The 26,380-nt window shown below is 43.4% G+C and overlaps 2 protein-coding genes across 12 annotated transcripts in view; both read left to right on the top strand.

Moving 5' to 3' along the window:
• The window catches only part of GFOD1 (glucose-fructose oxidoreductase domain containing 1), a 541,281-nt gene that overhangs the window by 91,897 nt on the left and 423,004 nt on the right, over positions 1-26,380 (top strand). For 10 of the 11 annotated variants that reach the window (XM_050941608.1, XM_050941616.1, XM_050941618.1 and 7 more), the window contains one exon: positions 17,867-23,438. In XM_050941608.1, the coding sequence (XP_050797565.1) occupies positions 17,867-18,786 (920 nt within the window). In that variant the 3' untranslated portion in view covers positions 18,787-23,438. Of the gene's footprint in view, positions 1-17,866; positions 23,439-26,380 lie in introns of those variants that run through there. The other variant, XR_007772754.1, reaches the window with a different exon arrangement.
• TBC1D7 (TBC1 domain family member 7) overlaps positions 1-26,380 on the top strand; it is a 149,860-nt gene that overhangs the window by 91,612 nt on the left and 31,868 nt on the right. The window lies entirely within an intron of this gene.

The raw sequence follows: 26,380 nt of genomic DNA, 5'->3' as shown, positions 1-26,380 counted from the left end.
CCCACTTCATCAGATGCATGGAGTGGAAAATACAGAGGCAGGTATAACTATACAGTATATGAAAAGATGGGAGTTGCCTTACCAAGTGTGTGTGGGGGGGGGGTCAGTGCTAACGAGCCAATTCAATTAAGGTGGAAGTGGGCTATTCTCAACAGTTGACAAGAAGGGGTGAATACTAATGAGGCCAATGTAATCAAGGTGACTCATTTCAAACAGTTGATAAGAACGTGTGAGTATCAGCGGGGGAAACTAGTTTTTGTAGTGACCCATCCACTCCCAGCCTTTATTCAGGCCTAATTTGATGGTGTCCAGTTTTCAAATTAATTCCAGTTCTGCAGTTTCTTGTTGGAGTCTGTTTTTGAAGTTTTTTGTTGAAGAATTGCCACTTTTAAGTCTGTTATTGAGTGACTCCTTGTTGTTTTTGCTGATACAGACTAACATGGCTACCACTCTGAAAGCTGTCACCTAGATCAGTGTTTTTCAACCTCGGGGTCATGACCCTCAAGGGGGTCCTGGGACAGGTTTAGGGGGGTTTGTAAGTGCAGGGCTGGTGTTAGTGAGTGACAAGCGGAGCAATAGCCCAGAACCCCATGCCACAGGGGGCCCTGTGAAACTCTGGGCGGCGGGAGATGGGGCTTGGGCTTCAGACTCCTAAAAGGGGTACAGTAGTCTGGGAAGGTTGAGAACCACTGAACTATGGGATAACTTGAGGTTCCATAATAGTCAAGTCTTGGTCACAGAGTCACAGACTCTGGGTTGTTGGGTGGTGGTTGTTTTTTGGAAACAACTCTTGGGCAAGCTGGTTGCTGGTAGGATGCTTTATACACCTATCTGAACAAGCTGCTTGAGACCTAAAATTTTGTTACAAGCTAATTAATTTCATTGTTGGGCAGTGACTGACCTGAGACTTCTCTGAAACCACTTTAGACTACTGATCCTCAAGAGACTCAGGGCCCAATTCACCATTGCGTTACTTTAGCTTTATGCTAATATAACTCCAGTGAAATCAGTGGAGTTCAACCAGCATAAAACTAGAGTGACACGGTGAATCTGGCCCAAGCAGAGATTCATGAACTGAAATCTTGGTCTTGGTGATACCGTATAAACTGATCTGACACACGGGAATTTTATTCAGTCCATTGTTTCTTTCAATATTTGTGAAGTATATCTTCTCTCAATTGGCTTTAAAATAAAAACATTTTTATTCATTTGTTTTTTGTAATATTCAGACAACGGAAAAAGATTCAATTTACTTTTGTAAATTATGCTGGCCTTCATAAAAATTATATTAGTCAATGGTACAGCCATGATTAATGCTACCCTTGCTATGTATATCTCTGCAAAATTTATTCCCTTGTCAGGAATTTTATTTAGCATAGTTTTCTCAAAGAAGCATAGTATTGCTATGCATTTTCCCATTACGGATGTATTTATTGAACTAATTTTAGTCTTCAAGCCAATCAAGTAATTGACAGCATATCATACTTAGGGTGTGAGAAATACATGAGAATAATGGTTAGAGTATCATATACTAGATATTTTAACCAGGGCTTCTTGTTATACATACAAGGATTTCTTCAGACCTTAGAGCAGTAAGTTTTGCTTTTCAACGGCACCCTCCTCCACAAGACATCTCAAAGTGTGCTCTTCATTTCCACGCCCAGATCTGTCTCCTACAGAACTATTCCATTGCTAGTATTGGAAACGTTCATATTAATATTGATTTAGATAAATTTCAGAGCAATTCAAAAGCTTTGCATCCAAGGGCAACTCTAGGTATTTGGCGCCCCAAGCACGGCAGGCAGGCTGCCTTTGGCGGCTTGCCTGCAGAGGTTCCGCTGGTCCCGCGGCTTCGGGCAGCCGAAGGCAGCCTGCCTGGCGCCCTCGCGGCGAGCGGCAGAGCGCCCCCAGTGGCTTGCTGCCCCAAGCATGAGCTTGGCATGCTGGTGCCTGGAGCCGCCCCTGTTTGCATCAGAATTCAATAAGTGATTCATGCATCATCTAAAAATGCTGGCCCCACTGAATAAGCTTGCTGAGTATTATAGTTCTCAAGCCTGAAAGAGAAAAAACACACACACTCACTCTCGTCCCATTTTGAGCTTTGATTCTCTCTTCTGGTCTTTGCTTGCCAAGTCTTTGCATAGGAAAAATCCTTCTTTCTCTCTTGCAAGTCACCTCTTGCTCCTCCATTATTTTTACCACCACCAAAGGGGTCTTGTTTTTTATATTTAAATTATCAGTTGCCCCATGTGAGTGTTGAAATACGTGGGTTTCCAAACTAGTTGATATCTGCATGTCATTTTACAACAGCCAGATCTCACGGATAGTGATCACTTTTACACAAAGGGCCGAATTCTGATCCCTTTGAAGTCAGTGGGGCAATGAGAGGCACAAGTAGTTCTCCCAAGGCTGTATAATTCTAGAATATACTTATGGAAGGGCAATAACACGCAAAGGGAGTTGCTTGGGCAGCAGGTGGCTCTGGTGGACCTCCCTCGCAGGCGTGCCTGCGGAGGGTCCGCTGGTCCTGCGGCTTTGATGGACCACTGGAGCCGCGGGACCAGCGGACCCTCCATAGGCATGCCTATGGGGGAGGTCCACCGGCGACGCCTGCTGCCCTCCCAGCGACTGGCAGAGCGCCCCTGCGGCATGCCACCCTGCTTGAGGCGGCGAAATGTCTAGAGCTGCCCTTGACAAACACAGACTAATAGACAGTCCCTGCCCCAAAGAGTTTACAATCTAAACTGACAAGCCAGGTGAGAGTTGAGGGGAAGGGATAGAATATACAAGCAGAGGGATGGTCGCAAACAGCGTGTTAGTGCCATGACTCTTTGTTGGGTTTCTTTATAATGCTTTGGGTAGGGTTTTGTTGGGAGAGGATTGGCTCAACAGAGAGAGAAAGGAAGGGAGAGGGGCATTGAAAGGAGGGAGAACAAGGAGGACAGGAGAAAGGAGGGAAGAAAGGCAGTGTGGAGGGCAGGCACAGTGAGACTGAAGAGAAGAGACTGTGAGCGGGGGAGCTGGAGCAAACAGCCAGTGAGCCCACAGTCATAGCTGTACCAAACTTGTGCACCAATGACATCAGCATCCGTAGGTCTCTGCAGCAGCTGCTTGTCTGCTCCTGCCAGCTGAGATTCTGGATGGGTCCTCCCAGAAGTTTTTTGTCTTTGAGCTCATACAGCTGAGGAGGGAGTGGGGTTGCATGGGTCCTGATGCCTCCAGAGTGGGGCATTTCCCTTGGCAGTTCTGGATTCAGGGTGCTGGGGGATGGGCAATGCCACCTGGGTCACAGGTCCTCCCTTTCCCCATTGGTACCGTAATACCTGTTGCTTGTCTCTACTCTTGCAGGCTGAGCTTCTAGGGGACACCACAGACTGCCTTGGCTACCAGCTACTTAGCCCCGCCTGGTTTAATTCCATGCCCCTGTGGACTAGACATGGGAAAGAAGATTGAGGGCCTTGGCTCTTCTTTGAGCAATCCTGGGAAGGGGGAGGGAGGTTCTCCTGAGGCCTAAGTAGATAGCATATGGTGTAATAATGGTATTAGTATACAGTGTCTCTCTAATCCTTACAGCAGTGTAGTGATGAGTTAGCTAAATAACAGAAGCACTTGCCCGTGTGACAGTAATGTTTGGAAACACTCACACTGTGTGGCAAGATTTTCTGTAGCTAAAGGCTAATGAGCTAAGAGAGCCTCTCAATCATCAGTGCAGCCTCTTGGAGCAATGGCATTAAAGTCAGTGAGTTTGCACAGGTGTAACTAAGATGGGAATTGTCATGGTATAATTCCCCACTCTGAACCTTAGCGTCCAAAAGATGGGGTGCCAGCATGAATTCCTCTAAGCTCAATTACCAGCTTAGTACTTGTAGTGCTGCCACCAACCAGGAATTCCAGTCCCTGGTACACTTTTGTCCCCCCAAAAACGTTGCCTGGGGACCCCCAAGACCCAGTCCCTCTGGATCTTAACACAAGGAAAGTAAACCCTTTCCCTCACCGTTGCCTCTCCCAGACTTCCCCTCCCTGGGTTACCCTGGAAGATCACAGTGATTCAAACTCCTTGAATCTTAAAATAGAGAGGAAAATCCACCTTCCCCACTCCTTCTCTCTCCCCCTCCCAGACTTTCCCTGAGAGAGAAAGTAATCCTAACACAGAGAGAAAATTAACCTTTCTCTCCCCCTTCCCTCCTTTCTCCCCACCAATTCCCTGGTGGATCCAGACCCAGTCCCCTGGGGTCTCACCAGAATAAAAAAACAATCAGGTTCTTAAACAAGAAAAGCTTTTAATTAAAGAGAGAAAAAACAGTAAAAATTATCTTTGTAAATTTAAAATGAAATAGGTACAGGGTCTTTTAGCTATAGACACTGGGAATACCCTCCCAGCCTAAGTATGCAAGTACAAATTAAAATCCTTCCAGCCAAATACACATTTGCAAATAAAGAAAACAAACATAAGCCTAACTCGCCTTATCTACCTAGTACTTACTATTTTGAATCTATATGAACCTGTATCAGGGAGATTGGAGAGAAACCTGGTTGCACATCTGGTCCCTCTGAGCCCCCAGAGTGAACAACAACCAGACACTAACAGCACACACAAAAACTTCCCTCCCTCAAGATTTGAAAGTATCCTGTCCCCTGATTGGTCCTCTGGTCAGGTGACAGCCAGGCTCACTGATTTTGTTAACCCTTTACAGGCAAAAGAGATATGAAGTACTTCTGTTTCATTAACGATTAACTATCCATTTATGACAGGAATCTTGCCTGCTGTATGTTGCCTGGGTTTGTCGTGACAATGAAAAATCTTGATTTTATGGTGCCAAAGATGTATACCTTGTGATGCCTGAAGTATGCTGAGATATGACTGTATGATTATGGTGCCCCTGAGAGACCAATGAGAATATCTGTTTTCCAAAGCTATCCTTGTGATCAAAATTTTAAATAAATTAGAATAACAGTATGAGCTAGTGCCTTCAAGTTCTGTAATTGCATATGATTTCGGAGATGTCAGTCTTGAATTACCTGTTGTGGTCTCTCAACCTTGTATGTGTTGTCACTCTGGAGTGGCTCACGACTGAGAGTGCCTACCTCAGGGCAGACAGTCAGAAAACAGGGTAGACAACCCAAACTAGTGGTGTGTTCTATAATTAGCCAGCGACAAATGTGAACTCCTGGATCACTATAACAGTCTCATAGGCGGCAGGTTATATATGTTTGCGGTGCTCGGGCACCAGGAATATTCAGGGCTGGGTGCCCTGCTCCAGCAATATTTGGAGCTGGGTCTCTCCCCCGGCTCTGCTTGGATCAGGCCCTGGCCTCCACAGGCCTCCCCCTCCACGTCCCTGCCTGGAGCAGGTCCCAGCCCCCGCCTTCCACCCCTCCCCCTGCGTGTCCCCCCCTGCTGCGCTACATCCCTGCCTGACAGAAAGCAGCATGGCGCCTCTCCCCTGCCTGCTCATGAACTGCTGTCTGCTGCTCCTAGGTCCTAGTGCCTGCCATCCACTAATGGCAAGGCAGGCTGCCCTTACCCTGCTCTTCCGCCCTAGCCCTGAGCCTCTCCAACACCCCAAACCCCTCATCCCCTGCCAGAGACCTCATCCCCTCGCACTCTAATCCTCTGCCTGAGTCCTGACCCCCCCCACATCATGAACCCCTCATCCTCAGCCCCACAGCCCTTACCCCACACTCCAACCCTCTGCCCTGAGCCCCCTCCTGCATCATGAACCCCTCAGCACCAGCCAGAGCCCTCATCCCCTCACACCCTAATCTTCTGCCTCAGCCCTGAGCCCCCTCCTGCATCATGAACTCCTCATCCCCAGCCAGAACCCTCATCCCCTCGCACCCTAATCCTCTGCCCCAGCCCTGAGCCCCCCACATCATGAACCCCTCATCCTCAGCCCCACAGCCCTCACCCCAACCCTCTGCCCTGAGCCTCCTCCTGCATCATGAACTCCTCAGCACCAGCCAGAGCCCTCATCCCCTCACACCCTAATCTTCTGCCTCAGCCCTGAGCCCCCTCCTGCATCATGAATCCCTCATCCTCAGTCCCATAGCCCTCACCCCTGCACTCTGTCCTATCCCCAAACTCCCTCCCAGAGCGTGCACCCCTCACACCCACCTGCACACCCATCCCCTGCCCCAACCCAGAGCCTGCACCCAGCATCCAAACTCCATCCCAAAGCGTGCACGCCTCCTGCACCCTAATCCCTAGCCAAGGACCTGTACCCCAGATCTCCCCCCCCCCAAGCTCACTCCCAGAGCCTTAGGCAGGTGGAGGTGGAGTTGGGGGGGGTTCTGGGCACCAGCAAAATTTCTACAAACTTGCCACCTATGTGGAGTCACAGTCTCCTGTCTATCTTGCCATCTAAGCAAGCTGGACTTAGTGATAAATGATTACTCCAAATATCACACCATAGGTTGTTTCCAGTCCCAAGAGACCAGATGCTTACTCCAGATCAATGGGTATCTGTACAACAAAGACAACATCTGTAGCCAATCCTGTAATAACTTATTTAAATTTTTATTAACTAGGAAAGAGAAATAACAATATTATTTACAGGTTAAAGCAAGGAAACATACACACAAATGAGTTACCATCTAAATCCTAAGAGTGACTGAGTTGAAGTGATCTGTCCATTCAAAGTGTCTTTCAGGATGGATTCAGAAGAAAGAACCCCTTAGGATCTCTGGTTTCAGTTTGATTTCTCTGGCCCTGTGAGAATTCAAACAGCAAAGAGATGAAGAATCTTCACATCCACTATTTTTTTATTTCTCTCTTCCAGCATTCAAAGCAATGGGACGAGGCCTTCTAACACATATGTCTCCATGGGTGGATGGGGCAATTAACAAAGCTTTTTTTTCTTAAAATGGCCCATTTTGATAGTCCTTTTGGATGGGTAGGGGGGTGATTCCCATGCCTGGGTTCACAAGTTCAAAGCAAACATTTTCAAAGTTACAAAGCAAAACTTACATTTTCTTATAGCATAGAATACAGATATTACAAGGGAGATTAATGCATGCAGCAACTTGCAAGCATTTCATAGAGTCTAAACACTAAATACATTCTTCTAAGAATAATACTTGTTTTGAGCAAAACTAACATACAGGTGAACCAGTCTGGTCTCCAGCTATGAGTCTGTCAGTCCTTAGCTAATGCAGGCAGTTTTGGCAAGAGCTGGGACCTGGTCTGCCAGCTTCACATTGGTATGCTAGTTATATGTAGTAAAACTGAAATGGTTAGTCCAGCTTCACATAAATCAGAATGTGACTGTAGGTTTAAAATAAAAACTGTTTTTGTGTGTTAGTATGATACACGCATACTTTCAGTTCTATAAATCTGACATACAGTTTAAAGTTCCGTCCAAATACGAATTATAGAAACGATATTTCTCCTTTCCTTCCAGCTTTATGCCCACAGAACTTTGCTTTACCAAACTCAAGTTTTGTTTTCCTGTAATTAATACATTTAGATAGTTGTGAAGATTTTTGAGGTAATGGTGGAATAGTGACCAAAATAAATATATAAAGACATATCATCTTCTGCAGACTCAAAGGGATGGGAGGGCTTGGATTAATTGGCTTCAGAGGTTTTTATATTCCTCACTCACCCACCTAATCACCTTTTGTACCAAAAGGTATGCATGCATATAGTAAAGTGGATTGATTTAAATAATTAAATTTAATCTTCCTTTGTATTTATACTTTTTAGTTATTTTCCTAAAGAGAGGCTGATTCTCAATGGTTGGTAACCATTCAAATGTGTTTACTTGCAACTAAATATAGTCTTTACACTAAATTTGGTACTTATTGTTAGCCCATGCATACAGGTTACACGCACACGCACACACGTGTATTAAGCATCTGGTATTAGAGTATATATATCTATATATGTGTGTTGAGTAATCATGCTAATTTGTTCTATGCTTATTCTTGCTCACTTATGCTAAAGTATATATCCCATAATGCCCTAGGAGAGCTATAGCTCAGCACTTGGCTGAGGTAAATACAGAAGCTGTCAAAAGCTAGGTGGATGAGTGTTTTATGAAACAAAGGTACAATGTGGTACAAGGAAATAATGTAAGGTGTATGAATGTTCTGTATTAGGGAGTATAGTCTTGCCCCTTAATATTTGGAATTTACTATTCAAAACAAAAGATGGGAAAATACAGGAAGGCACCAATGACAAAGCTGGGTAGTTAAACTTAAACTTAAGTGACATGAACAGTGCTGTGTAACTTATAAATAGCCATCCTATAAAAGATAGCTAGTTTAAGGGGGCATTCTATGTAAGTTAAACTGAACAGTGTGTGAGAATTTGCTTCCTGGGAAGAATTGGTGATGCACACCCCTACCCCGATATAACGCTGTGCTCAGGAGCCAAAAAATTTTACTGTGTTATAGGTGAAACCACGTTATATCGAACTTGCTTTGACCCACCAGAGTGCGCAGCCCGCCCTGCCCACCCCCAGAGCGCTGCTTTACCGCGTTATAGCTGAATTCGTGTTCTATTCTATTCAATTTATTCATAAATGATCTGGAGAAAGGGGTAAAGAGTGAGGTGGCAAAGTTTGCAGACGATACTAAACTGCTCAAGATAGTTAGGACCAAAGCAGACTGTGAAGAACTTCAAAAAGCTCTCTCACAAAACTAAGTGATTGGGCAACAAAATGGCAAATGAAATTTTAATGTGGATAAATGTAAAGTAATGCACATTGGAAAAAATAACCCCAATTAGACATACAATATGATGGGGGCTAATTTAGCTACAACAAGTCAGGAAAAAGATCTTGGAGTCAGTGTGCAGAGGTGGTCAAAAAAGCAAACAGGATGTTAGGAATCATTAAAAAGGGGATAGAGAATAAGACTGAGAATATATTATTGCCCTTATATAAATTCATGGTACGCCCACATCTCGAATACTGTGTACAGATGTGGTCTCCTCACCTCCAAAAAGGTATACTGGCACTAGAAAAGGTTCAGAAAAGGGCAACTAAAATGATTAGGGGTTTGGAGAGGTTCCCATCTGAGGAAAGATTCAAGAGGCTAGGACTCTTCAGCTTGGAAAAGAGGAGACTAAGGGGGGATATGATAGAGGTATATAAAATCATGAGTGATGTGGAGAAAGTGGAAAAGGAAAAGTTATTTACTTATTTCCATAATACAAGAACTAGGGGTCACCAAATGAAATTAATAGGCAGCAGGTTTAAAACAAATAAAAGGAAGTTCTTCTTCACGCAGCGCACAGTCAACTTGTGGAACTCCTTACCTGAGGAGGTTGTGAAGGCTAGGACTGTAACAGCATTTAAAAGAGATCTGGATAAATTCATGGAGGTTAAGTCCATAAATGGCTATTAGCCAGGATGGGTAAGGAATGGTGTCCCTAGCCTCTGTTTGTCAGAGGATGGAGATGGATTGCAGGAGTGAGATCACTTGATCATTGCCTGTTAGGTTCACTCCCTCTGGGGCACCTGGCATTGGCCACTGACAGGTACTGGGCTGGATGGACCTTTGGTCTGACCCGGTATGGCCGTTCTTATGTTATATCGGAGTAGAGGTGTACTTTCTTTTTTTCTTTCCTATACCACATTACTTTGCCTTTAGATAAAAAAAATTTGGCTGAGCTGGGTTATTTGGTCTCTTGAACATTCTTAATGTTGAACTGCAAGTATAGTCAATCAGTTTCCTACACTTTTAGACAATATTCTCTGGGCTAACCAGGAGGATATACTATATCTGTGCATATTTATTTAAGAAATTATATTGTTTAATGTACATTCATTCATATTCTTCAGTTTTACATTTTTTAATATATTAGAAAATGGTGAATTATGCATTTCCTTGTTAGGATGACTTTTATTTACTCATGATATGTTTCCAGCTGCATTTGATGTAAATTGGAATTCAATTAAAAATGCACAAACACATCATTTTAGAATAGTTTTTTTAATTAATTAAATAAAACAACCTTAAATATTCTGGCCACATAAGGAGAAAAGCTTTATCAAAACATGTTTTGCATTTAAAACTACAGTATGTTCCTAATTATCTGAACAGCATGGGGGGAACAAATTTAATTTGAATAACTGGGAGTCTGGTTAATCAAGAGGGCAGAAGCCAATCAGCAGCAGGGTGGTCTTCCCTGCAGTCTGGGGCTGCTGCTACTCCTTGCAGTCCTGGCCAGGGATCTCTCTGCTCTGCCCTGCTCACTCACTCCTGTGACAGCAGGGCTACAGAGGGCTCCCTGGTTGCTGCAGGGCTTGTGACACCTGCTCGCTGCAGGATTGGGGTGGGGGGGAATATGTAGTAGCCCTGTAGGGGCAAATCAGAGATCCCCAGCCCTACCAAGACAACACCTTTCCTGCACCTTGTGCATGCAGGGATCAGGTGTCATTTTCCTGACAGTAGGGCTGTAGAGGGCTCCCTGTGCTGCCACAGGAGCAATTCTTTGCTCTATTATCCGAACTACTATCTGAATCCCATCCTTCTGCATGAAGTACATGCGCAGAGGTCAGGTGTCTCATGCTGGGGGACAAGGAGGGAATTAAGATAATGTGGAGGTTTGGATAATAGAGTTTTAGATAAACGGGAATATGCTGTCCTTGATTAAACAAAGAAACCATTAACTCTGGTTAGTAAATTGACAGATTGAAAATCTGACTCGTGGTGACAAGAAACAAAGTTATTTAGGTGCCTAGAAATGTGGAGAGGTGTCTCATGGGATTTTCAAAAGTACCTAAGCAGGTTTGGTGCCTAAGTCCTGTTGAAGTCAATGGGAATTAGGTGCCTAACATGTCTAGGTGCTTTTAAAAATCCCACTAGGTGCCTCTCCGAATCTTAATACCTAAATACCTTTAAAAATCTGGCTCCTCCTTTTCCTCCTTGTTTTTAGAATTAGTAGATCTCATCCTTTCCCACCTGGTTTGTATTCGTAGTCTGGAAGAAGAAAACAAGCTTTCTTGCTTTTTGTTAACTCCTAATAAATGTCTAAACTTTGAATGAACTAATCTACATGAAGGAAAATATCCTCTCTGCACCTGCTGGCTCAACTGAACCCAAAAGTAATTAAGGCAAAAGCTTTTCTGCACAACAGGAACTGAAACTCCTTAGATTTGCAAAAATGACAATACCGACAGTGGCTCTGGTGTAAAGATTAAACATAATATAGATACATAATTCAGCACAGAACACTGTGATATATTTATAAAGCTTGAGGTGACTTCAAAAGTTTAGGATGTGTTTTCCCTGATTCTGAATATAGTTAAATAAGCTCATTCAAACTGATGAGGACTTATGAAGCAGCATCTCTTTTTTTAATTACTTAAATGATTTTAATAATTATAGTACATTTAAATATTATTACAGGTTGTCATAATTTCACATTTAATTTAAAAAGAAAAATGTATTTAATTTAAATTTAAAAAATCTGATTTAAATAACTTTAAAAAAAATTATTTTTGTCCACCATGGCACGCAGGTTGGGGAGTTCAGCCTACACTCTGAGGACCTCATTCCTTATTTAAACATTCAGACTATCCTTGAAATGTTTAAATCTGCCCTTTCTCTTCAAAAATATACTTTTTTCTGCAGACTAATTTAACTCATTCTGCCAAATCTCAGGATCTTGAAACCCCCTTGAGCAACAGTGATAGGTGCAGGCTTTGGACTAATGAATCTTTGTGATGTAAATGCAGTTTTTGATTAGATACCCAGACTCCAAATAAAAGCCTTTTTGATTTCCTTGTGAATAGGAGGAGGAGAAAATATTTGACTGTAGGTTCACATCATGGACTGAACAAGTCCAAGGCTAGTCTCGTTACAGCTGGATGTTGGACATCTAATTTTGTTTCCAGTTAAAATGAGGCTGTCAGCGTATTTGAAGGAGTCCGAGCAGATGGAAAAATAAAGCTGGCATTGCAGAGTTTTAGAACTGATTAGATTGGAAAATCTCTAAGTGAGTTAGGGCTGTCATGCATTGGTCAAGTCATGGAACTTGATATTCTCTGCTAATTATTTAGGACATCTGGCAAGTACAGGGATTGTGTGTGAGTAGAGTGACTTGCTGGACAGCAGATAACCAAAATGCTATGTGACTTTTATATAAAATGTAGTATGCCAGTCCCAAGCATTGAACTATGATGAGTTGGGCTCCCAGAAAATCATGAGATTGGCTTAAAATTCATGAGTTTTAAAAATATACATAAAGTTTGTGTTCTAACTGCCTGGTCGTTTTTGAGCCTTTACGTTTATGTTTTCAAGCTTTTCTCTGCAACCATGAGAGCTGGATACTTTTTTTATGAAAGCTGTGATTCACATATAATCACATGGTTCCACAGGCTGTTGCCGTAAGAAAAGCACCAACTATTATAAATGATATCTATATGACATAGATGATAAATACTATCAACTCACATGATTTTAAAATGTTATAAATCTCTGGGCTTGTGTAAGGTATCAGATAATCCTATCTACAAAACAGGCAGATGCCCCACTTTGCCTGGAGCAAACACTTCCAGGAAGTTAGGGTGAAATTCATCCTTGTACAGAGGGCCATCACAAACCTTACATGCTCAAAATAAGGATTGAATAGGACCTAAGTGGTGTGTAGGCCCTGGTATGTGGGTGTGTATGTATGTGTGCATAGGGTTTTGCTCAGGGGTGTATTTTACTCTCAAAATTAGTACAGTCTCTATAGCTCATTCAGTTTTTGGCCTCTGATGAACTTGCTAACAAGGACGCCAAGGAAGGCTAATATTAGTGATGGTTTTGTGAAGTAGACTCCTGGACTTAGACTAAAACCACCAGCTCATTTCAAAAGCTGACGAATGCCAACAGCTTTCAGTGACAAGTGCCCATATCTGAATGTAAACTGGTGACCTAGAAACCAAAGCCTCTTGTGTCATTTTGCCAATCTCCTGAACCAAGCAGTCCCTCCACCTCATTTTTAAGGCAAGCAGAACACTTGACTGCACTGCTGCTTGTGATATCCTGGGGTGGTTCCATTGCTTGTGTGTATGTGTGTCTGTCTCTCTCCAATTTGCCAAGGCACAGGAGCATTGTGGAAGCTACAGTATTTATAAAACAACCTGAAACTGAAGTCCCCATTTCTACTGTTCAGACCCAGTACCTTGTTCACAGTTGGGCCAGATTCTGAGCTTAGTTACACGGGTATGACTCCAGAATGAAACCACTGGAGTAATGACAGAGATACGCCTGTGCCACTGACAGCAGAATTTGGCCCATTATATGGAGTGACCCTTTTTAGCTATGCCACACCTTCTGACTTGAGGAGCAGTGTCAGCCAAAGAGAGAGTCTCTATGAGCTATGGGGGCCTTTTGAAGGTAGAATGGTAGAAATGGTGATGGAAGTGCTGGAAACTAAGTTATTTTATTAAAAGTGTGAATTTTTCCCCCTTTCAAGGTAATACAGCAATAAGGGGTGAGCAGAGCACTTGGAAATGGGGTGGGATTGAGCACTCTGGATGGTCAGTACTTGTATAAATTTATTATTTTAATTAAGAACGCCAGGACAAGGATAGGAACCTGCAAAAGAGCCAGTCCTTTTGAGATTCACAACATACATATTGGTGCTTCTCACTGTGGGTAAATATCTTACTATTCTTGCTGAAATAAGCTTGCTATGTTTTTCTTAGCTTTTATGTCATTAACGTGGCTCTTTTTATCTGCAACAGTAAGCTGCTCTTGTGAAAGATGTTTGTAGGAAAAGCTACGCTTAGCTCAGTTTAAGGCAGTGATGAAATGACCAGTAGAATGACCGTTATTTTCCTTGCTAAATCTGTTTTTCTCAAAAGTATCCAGTCCAACAGTGGACATGACTAGACCTTGACCCTAGGCCTGGGCAGCAGGAGGTAAATATTGTATCTAGGTTCATTCCTAAAGAATCCAATTTTGGAACTTTCAGCCAGGCACACATGTTTTCTTGAGACTGTCAGTATTTAAAGAAGAGTTTCTCCTTCAACCCTGCCTTTTGGTCAGCATGCAGCTGATTCATTCCCACAGCTCAAAGCTAAGGTGCTAATTTCTTCTTTGGAGAAGGAAACCCTGAGGGGTGGGGATGGGGGAACAGGTGCGGGGATTTTGATCTCCCTGTTTCTTATTTGGTCTGCACAAACATGTCAGAGTGTTCTAAATCAGCTGTTTTGTGCAAACGTTTCATGTTCTCCCTGTTTCAAGAAAACCATTATAGCTGCTTGTAAATTTACAGCTGTGGAGAGGACAGAGATTAGTATCGCATAGTCAAATGCTGAACAGCGTCTTCCTGAAAGATCAGTCCTGGTGATAATATAAGAGCTATCTGGGCACAAAGCAGAAAGTTGTCCAAATCCCCACCAGAGCAGACTATAGCACATGGATTAGGATATGTATAAATAAACAATGGCTCTCAAGGTTTGCATTTGAGGCTTTTTTAATTAATAAAGAATCCGCTTTAAAAAACAGATCAAAATGCTGCTAAAAGAAACTGCAAGATTCCGCCCCTCTTTCTCTCTCTCTCTTGGTTCTGCTCATCCCTCCATGTGTGGGCCTAACTCCCACTGATTCTAAAGGCAATTCCCCTGTGTCTCAGGGCCCATAGGGTGCTCAATCTTATTATTTTGTTTGTTTGTATATTGGTAGCTCCAGGAGGTCCCAATCAGGGCTCAGTTGTTCTAGGCACTCTACACACGTAAAGATTGTCCTAGAGCTCCAAAGAGTTTACAAACAAAATGCAGTCTTGCCCTCATCTACACATGGGTACATTGCTGCAAATCTTACATAATCAATGACTGTGTGGAGGACAGGAAAAACCCAGCAGCATGTGTTGAGGGAAGGGAGAGGAGGATGAGAATCAAACTGGAACAGGAACTGAACTCAGGGGATTCTCTTCCATTGCGTAGATCAGCTCATGATTGACCCTCTGGGGATTCCTCATTGAGGGATTTGACTGTATCTGGGATCATTTGATCACCCCTGTTATCCTCTAGCAAAGACTTAAAGAAAACTGTGGCAAGCAGAAGTAATCATTCTGAAATACTGTCTGTCTAGGAATAATCGTTAGAATTTCTTATTAGTCTCATGTTCTCACATCACATGATGACCCCCTAGGATATAATTGCACCTGACATTTTCTCTGTGTTTATGGCTAATTGTCCAAACTAGGGACCACTGTAAAGCATCCATGTAACAGAAAATGGCTCGTTGAAATAATCATCGAGCTGTGTCTGAAGCAAATGGTACAGCAGAACATTACCTGTTAAAGGAATATAGGTCAGGAAGATGAATTCAAACAAATCCTGCACTGTGGCATCACTGAAGGGATTACACAGGAGCAGGAGAAGGCTGACTATAAAGAAGAAAGCTTAGACAGCAGTCTGTAGGCAATCTGTAAAGATGAGAAAGGAAATGTAGAAAATAAAACCATGACTGAAAGGGAATCCAGTAGAATAGGATTCTATTCTCTCAGAGAGCCGAGAGGTTATATGTGTCTATAGCTATGTCTACACTTACAGCGGCATGTCGAGTACATACCTTTCACACTCCCCCTAGCATGGGTATAAATCACAGTGAAGGTGGCGAGGCACTGCTTAGGCGAATAGAGTGAAGACACATCAGAACCCTAGGGTATGCAGCTTACATGGCTCTCTACTCACCCAAGCAGTACCTCCCACGTTTACAGTGGTATTTTGAGCAGCATAGTGTCCTGCTGCCATAGTGTCCTGCTGCCTCTGGCCTCCCCACTGCCAGAGCCTCTAACTCTGGGTAGGCAACCTATGGCACGCGGGCCGAAGGCGTCATGCAAGCTGATTTTCAGTGGCACTCACATGCCCGGGTCCTGACCACCAGTCCAGGGTACTCTGCATTTTAATTTAATTTTATATTAAGCTTCTTAAACATTTAAAAAACCTTATTTACTTTACATACAACAATAGTTTAGTTTATATATTAAAGACTTATAGAAAGAGACCTTCTAAAAACATTAAAATGTGTTACTGGCATGCAAACTCAGAGTGACTGAATGAAGACTCAGCACAGCACTTTTGAAAGGTTGCCGACCTCTGCTCTAACTGATGCGTGTAGCTACACACTGCAGTGAGGACACAGTCTGCTTTTCACTGTAATGTGTAGCTACACATAACTTACATGCTGTCACCAGTGTAAACGAGGCCTATTTGTCAGTGGCCATATAAAAAGGGACGGGGGACACAGTTCGTTCAGTCCAGTTCATTTAGTCCTGTGGAGAGGATTTACCAGTTTTGACTACCTCTTCGGTGGTGACAGCCCTAGCTCCAATTCTGATTGGTCCAATATGTAGCAGACAAAGACTGAATAGGAAGTGCTTATGAATTGATTGTCAAGGACAGATTGTGACCCTTCTTCCTCTCCATGGGCGAGCAGTTAGTTACTTATGTGAGTGGTCCCAGTCTGACCCCATGGGTTGTCTGGCCTTATGACCCCCCCCCCCCCCATCTGAGCACCTCATAAACATTTAGGATATAACTGCACCTGACATTTTCTCTGTGTTCATGGCTAATTGTCCAAACTAGGGACAACTGTAAAGCATCCATGTAATAGAAAATGGCTCGTTGAAATAATCACTGAGCTCAAAACACCCCTATGAAGGAGGGAAGTACTATACTCAGTTTTAGAGACAAGGGACTGAGTCACACAGAGATTAAATGGCTTTCCTGAGATCATACATTTAGTCTGAGACAAGAACTGAACATGCATCTCCTGAGTCCTTCTTCACAAGATCTTTCTTCCTCCTCTCAGGCTTTTGTTTAGAGGAAGGTAGGACATAAGGCAGGGCCAGATAGGTGATAGGAGTTCTGCCATTGCTCATCGGACATAAAAATCCATCTGTGCTATTATAAATGGAATTAAGACTTCAAGAACTGTCAGTTCTTTTCACTCCCCTTTACATGTGAAAAGCCCAGGTACAAGCATAATATATAAAACAATTTGAGTCTTTTTTTTTTGTCTGGGAACAGGTGTCACTTGTAACTCAAATTGGAATGGTACAAAGTGATTTACCCTGCTGTCATTTTGAATTGCTTTCTGCATGCAAGCAGTTACTGCAGGTCTATTTGTGTAACTTTACCTTGCCAGCACTGCATTTGTATAAGTACAGGAAGAAAGAAGCCATCAAGAAGAAGTCAATAATAAAACAACTATTAAATATCAAACCCTGAATTGCATTCAGTACATGCAGGTAGCTTGTTAAAACAGAACCCTCATAAAAGATTCAGTATAACAATGTGCACATATGAGAAATGTGGAAGGACAGATCATCCCAGCTATATGTTTGCATGTTTGACTTCTTTTGAGACATCACAGGTCTTCTTTGACATCCTAGATATGTTACTAACATCTTGACAAGGGGGTCCCTCAAATATTTTGCACCTCAGCCAGAATGATACGTGATGTTCTCTGGGTAAAATACTTTTTCCTGCTCCCCGACCCAAAATAATCAATCAATCCAATACACTTCCCTCCCCTACAAAATCCATCAAACAGAAAGGGTGAGGATGGAGAAATGAGTCCCCTCAGAAGAAAATCCCAGGATTTTCAGTGTCCTAGTGTGGGCTACTATGGGCATAAGATCTCCTCTACCATGCACTTCTGCAAGTAAGAATGAGGGAAGGCTAGGATTAACTTCTCACTTTCGTACCCCCTTTTCGGCGTGAATGAATTTTGAAAACAGGAAGGGGTTTGTTTTCATTGTAATATTCAGTCAGCTGACACATGCGGGATTTTTGTGCATATGGTACCACTGGTACCAAAATGTTGTCTTCTTTCCAGGATGTCTCTTGTTGGTCTTGATCAATATTTGCCCATTAAAACGTCCTGAGCTTGCTCACTCTTTTCTGTTTTGCAGGCATTGGAAAAAATGTTATCTGTGACCGAACAGCAACTCCCCTGGATGCCTTTAGGATGATGTCTGCAGCGCATTATTACCCCAAGCTCATGAGCATCATGGGGAACGTTCTCCGCTTCCTGCCTGCCTTTGTGAAGATGAAGCAGCTGATTCAGGAGGGCTATGTGGGGGAGCTGCTGGTGTGTGAGGTGCAGGTGCACAGCGGAAGTCTGCTGGGCAAGAAGTACAATTGGAGCTGTGATGACCTGATGGGGGGCGGGGGTTTGCACTCGGTCGGTACCTATATCATCGACCTCTTGACCTTCCTCACCAGCCAGAAGGCTGCGAAAGTGCATGGGCTGCTCAAGACCTTTGTGAAACAGACTGACCACATCAAGGGAATACGTCAGATTACCAGTGATGACTTTTGCACGTTTCAGATGGTTCTGGAAGGAGGGGTGTGCTGCACTGTCACCCTCAACTTCAATGTCCCTGGGGAATTCAAACAGGATATTATTATGGTAGGTTCAACTGGACGACTGATTGTAATAGGCACTGATCTGTATGGGCAGAGAAACAGCTCTCCTCAAAGAGAGCTCCTTCTAAAGGACTCTATGCCAGTCAGCAACTCCTTACTGCCTGAGAAGGCCTTCAGTGATATCCCATCCCCATACCTTCAGGGCACTATTAAGATGGTGCAGGCCATCCGACAAGCGTTTGAGGACCAGGATGACAGGAGAACCTGGGATGGGAGGCCCCTCACCATGGCTGCGACTTTCGATGACTGCCTGTATGCCTTGTGCGTAGTGGACACCATTAAAAAGTCAAACCAACTAGGGGAATGGCAGAACATTGCAATCATGACAGAAGAGCCAGAGCTGAGCCCTGCATACCTGATCAGTGAAGCCATGCGTAGGAGCAGAATGTCTCTGTACTGCTAGCTTCACTCAGCTCTTAAAAAGGAATGGAAACAACACAGCTCTTAAAGAATAATTCAGACAGCATAAGGATTTGGACATATAAAAGTTTGACAAATTTGGTGTTTAAACCAACTAAACTAGTTGGTGGCTCTATATTACGGTGATGGGCGCATTAGAAATGCCTAAGCTAGACAGCTGGAAATGAGAATTGTTTAAGGGCTGACCTAAATAACTTGTGCTAACTGTTTAGCAGCAGTATTAACTGGCTGGATAGCAAGATATCATGGAATCAGTCTCCTGCATGGAAGTGCTTAGCTGATCCAGTTGTGCTTACTGTGAAAGTTCAGGAAGGTCCTTTTAGACTTACCTGTCCTGCCAGAGGGCTGTGAAGGCTCTGTCATGTCAGAAAGTCTCCTGTGGCATCTGATGTGAAGAGTTCCTACCATGCCAGCTGACAACGCCACACTGTACTACTACATTACTAACCAGTATGTAGAATAATAAGACTTGGTGTGACCAAGTGTCATGTGACCTGGACACACTTGGCAGCTCAATTTTCATAGTTTATTCTGAGGGGGGGGAGTTGTTGTTGTTTTTTTTTTTTAAACTACAATTAAGTAGGGAACATTGTGGCTTTTGTAAACAAGTCGGTCTCCAACAGCAGCTCATATAACTAGGGGGTGGGGATGGGGAAAGCATTCTACAAACTCATGTTGAGTTTCAATGTTAGCTGTACAGATGTGCTCATAAAGAAGGTTTGTGCAAAACCTTCATCAGCAAAATCCAGGCCACGTGACACTCTCCTGATTTGGGGTTTTTACACAGCCAAAACTTGGACCAGGGTTTACACACTTTTTTTTTTTCCCTGTGAGCCTGGGATTGAGTTCTGAGTGAACTGGGCTTGAATTGTGGCAGAGAATGTACAAAACTAAGTGGGCTTTTACCCAAAAGCTATGTTTTGAGTTTTTGTGTTCTTTTACATGCATGTGAACCTCAACCTAAAAGAAGAAATCTGCACCAGCCACCAAATTCCCCGTTGCTCAGCCCAGAAGCTTTCAGCTCCTGAAGATGGAAGGTCTGAATGATAAGCCACAAAGAATGAGAAAAATTCTTATAGATTTTCAGGGAAAAAAGCAAAAACCTCCTTAATTGCCTAAAGTCAGCAGCCACTGGTACTGTGCTGACTGTTCTGCAGGAACAAACAAATGGTCTCTGGTTTACTTATCCCTCTTGTCTTTAATGTGTTAGGCCCTGCTCTTGCAAACATTTTATGCGGATGCTTGGGAGTTGTCCTGGTGAGCTCTGTGGGGCTCCTCTTATGCATTAAGCTACTCACATGTTCACGAGTTTGCAGCATCGGGGCTGCAGCTATGAAAAATAACACAATAAAATGTAATCCCGAAAAGAATACAAAACAAAATTGCATTTGTCTTAAACTGTAGCAAAACAACTTGTTTTGGTTAATCTGATTGGGCGGCCGGGGCGGGGGGAGGGGGAGAGGGAGGGGAGAGAGGACCTCTTAGGGCTTGGCTACACTGGAGAGTTGCAGCACTGGTGGTGGGTTTACAGTGCTGCAACTTAGTAACTGTCCACACCTGCAAGGCACATCCAGCGCTGCAACTCTCTGGCTGCAGCGCTGGCTGTACACCTGGTATGCTTGGGGTGTAACGATTGCAGCGCTGGTGATGCAGCGCTGCTCATCAAGTGTGGCCACCAAAAGGGCTGTTATTGGCCTCCAGGGTATTAGGAGGTATCCCAGAATGCCTGCTCACAACAAACCGGAAGAATGGCTGAACTCCGAGCTCCCTCAAACTGCTTATTTAAAAAACAAACACAGCTCCTGTTTCCTGAGCGAGCGGAGGCAGGCAGGGGAATTGCTTTGGAATGTTCACAGCTGTTTGCTTGAAGAGAGAAAAGGCACGCTCACGTGGCAGAGGGGGAGGGGGAAGTCCGTGTTGAGCAGCTGCTTATGTGGTCTGCAGGCTATTTAGGAGTGCATAATTTGCATTTAGTGAATAAGAGAGGGGTGGGGGAAGGGGTCAAAACTTTTAAAATGATTGAAGGTAGGTGCTGTGTGTCTTCCAGTCCTTAGAACTTGCAAGGCAGGGAGCTGAGAACAGTGTTAGCTCCAGAAATCCACTCTCTCTGTCTCCCCCATGCTCCCTGTCACACTCCACCCCACCCCCCCTGTTTTGAAAAGCACGTTGCAGCCACTTGAATGCTGGGATAGCTGCCCACAATGCACCACTCCCAACAGCGCTGCAAATGCTGCAAATGTGGCCACACTGCAGCGCTGGTAGCTGTCAATGTGGCCACACTGCAGCGCTTTCCCTACACAGCTGTATGAAGACAGCTGTAACTCCCAGCGCTGTACAACCTGTAAGTGTAGCCATACCCTTAGAAGATATATGCTTGCTCTAAGGATTGAGAGAGAAATTTTGAATCTTTTTGTCAGGGACACCAGGTTAGTATACTAATTAATTGTTTAAATTACAAAAATTATGACTCTCTTTTTAAATTAAAAAAAAAATGTTTACTGCTCTGTCATCTTTAGGAGTGCTTAGAGCTCCCTTAGGAATCCTGCTACTGGCCTCTACCTTATTACCTTGTTCTCTTGACTGCTATGGTCTAGGCTTTAGTGCTGCATTTACTGAACTGGGAGAGTAATGCTCAGTACAAATTTTATTTGAAAAAATATGTAAAATCCTAGATATTTGTGAACTTTCACGACTTCTTTACTGAGATCTTTAAATAGTGTGAATGATGGAGGAAAAGGGTCATAATATTTGTTTAAATAATATTGTGAAATGAATCAGACTATTGGATGATTACTATTTGACCAGCTCTAGCAATTATATCTGTTGTTTACTGCTTCTGTTAGGGCCTTGGGCAAGGATGCAGGGCTTTTCCTGCTAGGGTCTCAAATTTCTATTTTTTTCCCCAATTGTTTAAAATTATTCTTTGGAAAATAATTGTCAATGAAGCAATTAAGCAAATAGGAAATAGCCAAGATTACAATCATTGTTGCATACAACACTATTCCTTTATTTAAATAAACCCACTATCTTTCACACTCTCACACACACACACAACCCCACTAGAGGGACAGTCGGATCAAAAACTAAATCTCTCTTAGCAAAAGAATGATATTAATCAGAGAGGGTCAAGAGACATATATTGACTTTTTTTTAATTTAATTTTTTTAATGCAGTATGGTGTAATCTTACTGAGGACAAAGGTAGAGTCATGGATGCAGGATAAAGTGGATGACTAAGGGAGAGAAAAATCAATGGCAGGGAGCAAGTCTGATAAAAGAAAACACCATCCCAAACTGTAGCCCCAAACCTGAATTAAATCTGAACCAAAATATTTTTTCGTTTATCTTCATTTATTATTTGCATTGCAGTAGGGTTACAGAGCTCCAGTCGTGGACCAGGACCCCATTGTGCCAGGTGCTGCACAAAATGTAATATCTTTGCCATCTATATTTTTAACGTTTGTGCCTCTCTGCAGTTTTATAGTTCTGGCTGAAAGCATAAGTGCTGGAATCCTGGGCCTTGTTCCTGCAGTGAGCTCCATGCAGGCAGAACACAGAGTCGTATTGAATTCAGTTTTTCTGGACCTGAGCTGAAAGCTTTCAGGTGGGTGTGCATCACCCTTCCTCTCCTTAGCCTTATTGGTTTGGATACTGCAATTTGCAGAGTTTAACTCTTAACTGGGGTACAACTGGTGACTGCCTGCAGTCAGGATTAAATGAAGTTTTTTGTACTTTCCAGGATGTAAGGTGAGATGAAATACTGCTATCTGGGCAAGGTTTTGGTAGCATCAGATGCAAATATATTAAACTGCCATCTGAATTAAAGGAACAAGTGACTAGTTTATTTGTAGAATGTGTCATAATATTCCAATAAAATTATGACTTACTCTATGCTAGGGCTATTTAGATTTGCAGTATCAAGCCCTCATTATTTTGGGGACCGTTTGAAGTACGTTGAGCAGAATGCTGCAGATGGCCCCTGGAGTTCACATCACAGTTAAGAATTTGGCCAGTGGTTGAAAAGGGTTTACATTATTTAATTTAAAAGAATCTCTGGTACTGTACCAATGTATTTGGAATAGCAGTTTTAATGCTACTCTTTCTCTAGTGCAGGAGTGGGCAAACTTTTTGGCCCAAGGACCACATCGGGGTTGCAAAACTGTATGGAGGGCCGGGTAGGGAAGGCTGTGTCTCCCCAAACAGCCTGGCCCCTGCCCCCCATCTGCCCACTCCCATTTCCCGCCCCCTGACTGCGCCTCTCAGAACCCCAACCCATCCAACCCCCCCGCTCCTTGTCCCCTGACCAACCCCTGCCCCTAACTGTCCCCCAGGGACCCAACCCTCTAGTCAACACCCCCTGTTCCGACTGCCCCGACCCTTATCCATACCCCTGCCCCCTGATAGGCCCCCTGGGACTCGCAAGCCTAGCCAAACCCCGCCCCCGTTCCCCATCCCCTGAACGCCCTCCCTTCCCTCAGAACCTCTGCCCCATCCAACCGCTTCCTGTCCCCTGACTGCCCCTTGGGACCCCCCCACTCCCTGCCCCTTTAGCATGCTGGATCCAGCCACGCCGCTGCGCTGCCCAGCAGGTGCGGCAGGCCAGAGCGCTGGTAGCGCGGCACTCTGAGGCTGCGGGGGAGGGGGGACAGCAGGGGTGGGGCTGGGGGCTAGCCTCCCAGGCCAGGAGCTCAGGGGTTGGGCAAGACAGTCACGGGCTGTAGTTTGCCTACCTCTGCTCTACTGCCACAAGATCTGAGCTCCTGTTAGAATTGGTGCAGACCCAGTTATTCAAATCCAGGCTACTATTTAATGTACAGTAGCCCAGAAGTAACCTTGTGCACTTGCTAAATCAAAAATAATCTTGTTTTCTAGGGCTGCTGTTGGAGAGGCTCTTTCCTTTGCCATTCGTTACTTGTGTACCTGTGATATTAAACATTGTGATCTGCCGCCAAAGAGGCAGAGAGCCAAAGCAATGCTCATTAAGAGGCAGGTTATGCCTTGCAGTGAATTCAGTAGAAAGATTCCCATTGACTCCATGTGGAGTTGGATTGAGCTCCAATGAACAAAGAGGTAAATGGAGGGCAGCCCCTCCTCATGTCCCTGTGTAGCAGCAAGGCACAATTGCAGTCCTTCCATGTGCCCCATAAGTTTCAAGATATCTCAAGTGGGTGAGAAGGTGGGTCCATGGCCCTATATACACCAGCCATGCAAGTGAAGTATACTGTAGCACTGGGACGGGTGTAACAACAGGTGCACTCTGCCTCTGTGTCAGGGAGCTCAGGAAGGAGTCATGTTTTCCCAAGGGCAAAATTCCTCCCAGAACTCCCTCTGGAGCTGTGCCCCAATGCAGGGCTCAGTTAAGCTCTAAACAATGTTAGCAACCTCAAGCTTTGGGCTTTTCCTTATTTCATATCGTGCACATGGCTAGATTAGTAGCATTCAACCTGTATAGTTAGAAAATACTTATGTATAGATAATACTTTTTTACCCAGGATCCCTGTATGGCATAGAGTCAATGCATGCACAGACAAGCTCAGACTCAGCATGAGTTTCTGCAAAACTCATCTTAACCTTTGGCTGAAAGCATGAGAAATTCCTGTCTAGCTAGCTTAGAGCAATCAGAGGCACACTCCACTTTTGTACTGAATTGCTTTTTCTTTTCTCATCTCTTCAATAGCTTTTGAATTACCATGACCACAGAAGAGAAGGGGTATCCCTATCTCTGCTCCACATTGTCCTGGCATGTAAACTATTCAATTCTGGTATTATCCCATTTATTTTTATGTCCTTACAACTATAGCAAAAAACAACTAAAAATGACTGTTCTGTACAAAAATTAACATTATTCTTAGCTGATTTTATTTCACCCCAAAAGACAAACTTAGCATCTCCATCACGTCTTTGCAGAGATCCATAAATGACTACTGACAGCAATGTTTGTCACTGGAAGTTTTTAGCCATGAACTTCTATATGTTGTAAGTACATCTCTACCCTGATATAATGCTGTCCTTGGGAGCCAAAATAATCTTACCATGTTATATTGAACTTGCTTTGATCTGCTGGAGTGCGCAGCCCCGCTCCCCCGGAGCGCTGCTTTACCGCGTTATAGCCGAATTCGTGTTTTATTGGGTCGCATTATTTCAGGGCACAGGTGTATAATCCACTGAGTGTAATCTGTTCATTTCTGTACCTACAAGAGTTTAAAAGCATCTAGCAGACCTTTGGGCTTTGTGCAGCTATTTAATGCATTGGCTTTACACTCTTACCTCCTTGATGGGCAAGTGATATGCCCTTAAATAGCTGAAAAGCTCAACACTGAACTGTTTAACCTCTAAAGAAGGCTTTTGGGTATTTACGACTAGCTGTGAGATGGCAGACTTATGCAGGATAGCAGGTTTTGTTATTGTTCTGGTTAAAATTGGAAGCAAAATCTATAAATTTTGCAGATGAAGTATGAATGAATAATCTTTAGTCCTGTTCACTTAAAATTCTGTCCTTGCTGTGGATTTTTTAACCTACAAGGTAGATTCCATTAAATAACAATGACGTCCAACTCCCTCCCCCCTACCCCAAATCCTCACTTCCTTCATGCATGAAAGGAGGAATTTTAAATAGATAGGACTGTACATAAGGCTGCATTCATGAACCCACCCATACCTGAACAACTGTCTCTTTCTTGCTGCTGCTCTGATGCCAAGCATTTGAAACACAGAATGATCAGGATTGTGCTAACAAGGAACCTGAATTGTCTCTTCTTTTGAAGAAGATGTTGCCTCTAAATCAAGGTTGTCATGATGGCCAGATCAGCACTGAATTAGTTTAACTGAGCCAGATTCAGTCCTGGTATAGACGCAAGTCTATAGATTTGTATTGTCAGAGTCTGAATTTGGCCCAGTGTGTTTCACTCATATATTGCCATTGTTCTATATAGGAACTCTGGTTGATTACATGGACTTGGCTGTAGATAATCAAGGTTCTCCACTTCTGGTGTTGCAGTGCTAGCTATCATCTTTAGAAGCACTAAAATAAGGATTAACACGTTTATCATATGGTTTATATGATTTTACAGTCCTTCCCACAGCCTTGTTTCTTTTTAACCATCAATCAAGCCCACTGGTATGGGCTTTCTTTCTCATCTCATTGCAGGTCATCAAGACAGGTATCTGTTGAGAAAGGCATCTTTTGCTTCCTCATCAGGTTTGCTCTCACTCTATGTAACACAGGGTAGCTCAGGTGACTAATTGCTGATTTTGAAGCTAATCCCAAAGCAAAAAATTGCTTTAGTAAAAATCCACTAAATTTGAATAATTACATTCCCATTGCCCAGCTAGGACAGACAGCAGCTCCTTGCTATGCCTGGTTCGTGAATGGTGCCCATTGCTTCTCTTTGTACTGTCTGGTTGTTTGTTTTTTGTTTGTTTTTGTTTTTCAAATCTTAAAGCAAAAGTATCTTCAGTTTGTTGCTATATCAATATTAAATATATTTATTGTGTTTTTCAAACATAAATGCAAAGTGTGTGTGTGTATATATATATATATATAAATGTCAGTGCATGGACATATGTACAGTAGATATT

The sequence above is a fragment of the Gopherus flavomarginatus genome, chromosome 2 (genome assembly GCF_025201925.1).
Source record: "Gopherus flavomarginatus isolate rGopFla2 chromosome 2, rGopFla2.mat.asm, whole genome shotgun sequence".
In the NCBI taxonomy this organism is placed as follows: Eukaryota; Metazoa; Chordata; order Testudines; family Testudinidae; genus Gopherus; species Gopherus flavomarginatus.
This window is presented reverse-complemented; position numbering and strand designations above follow the sequence as displayed.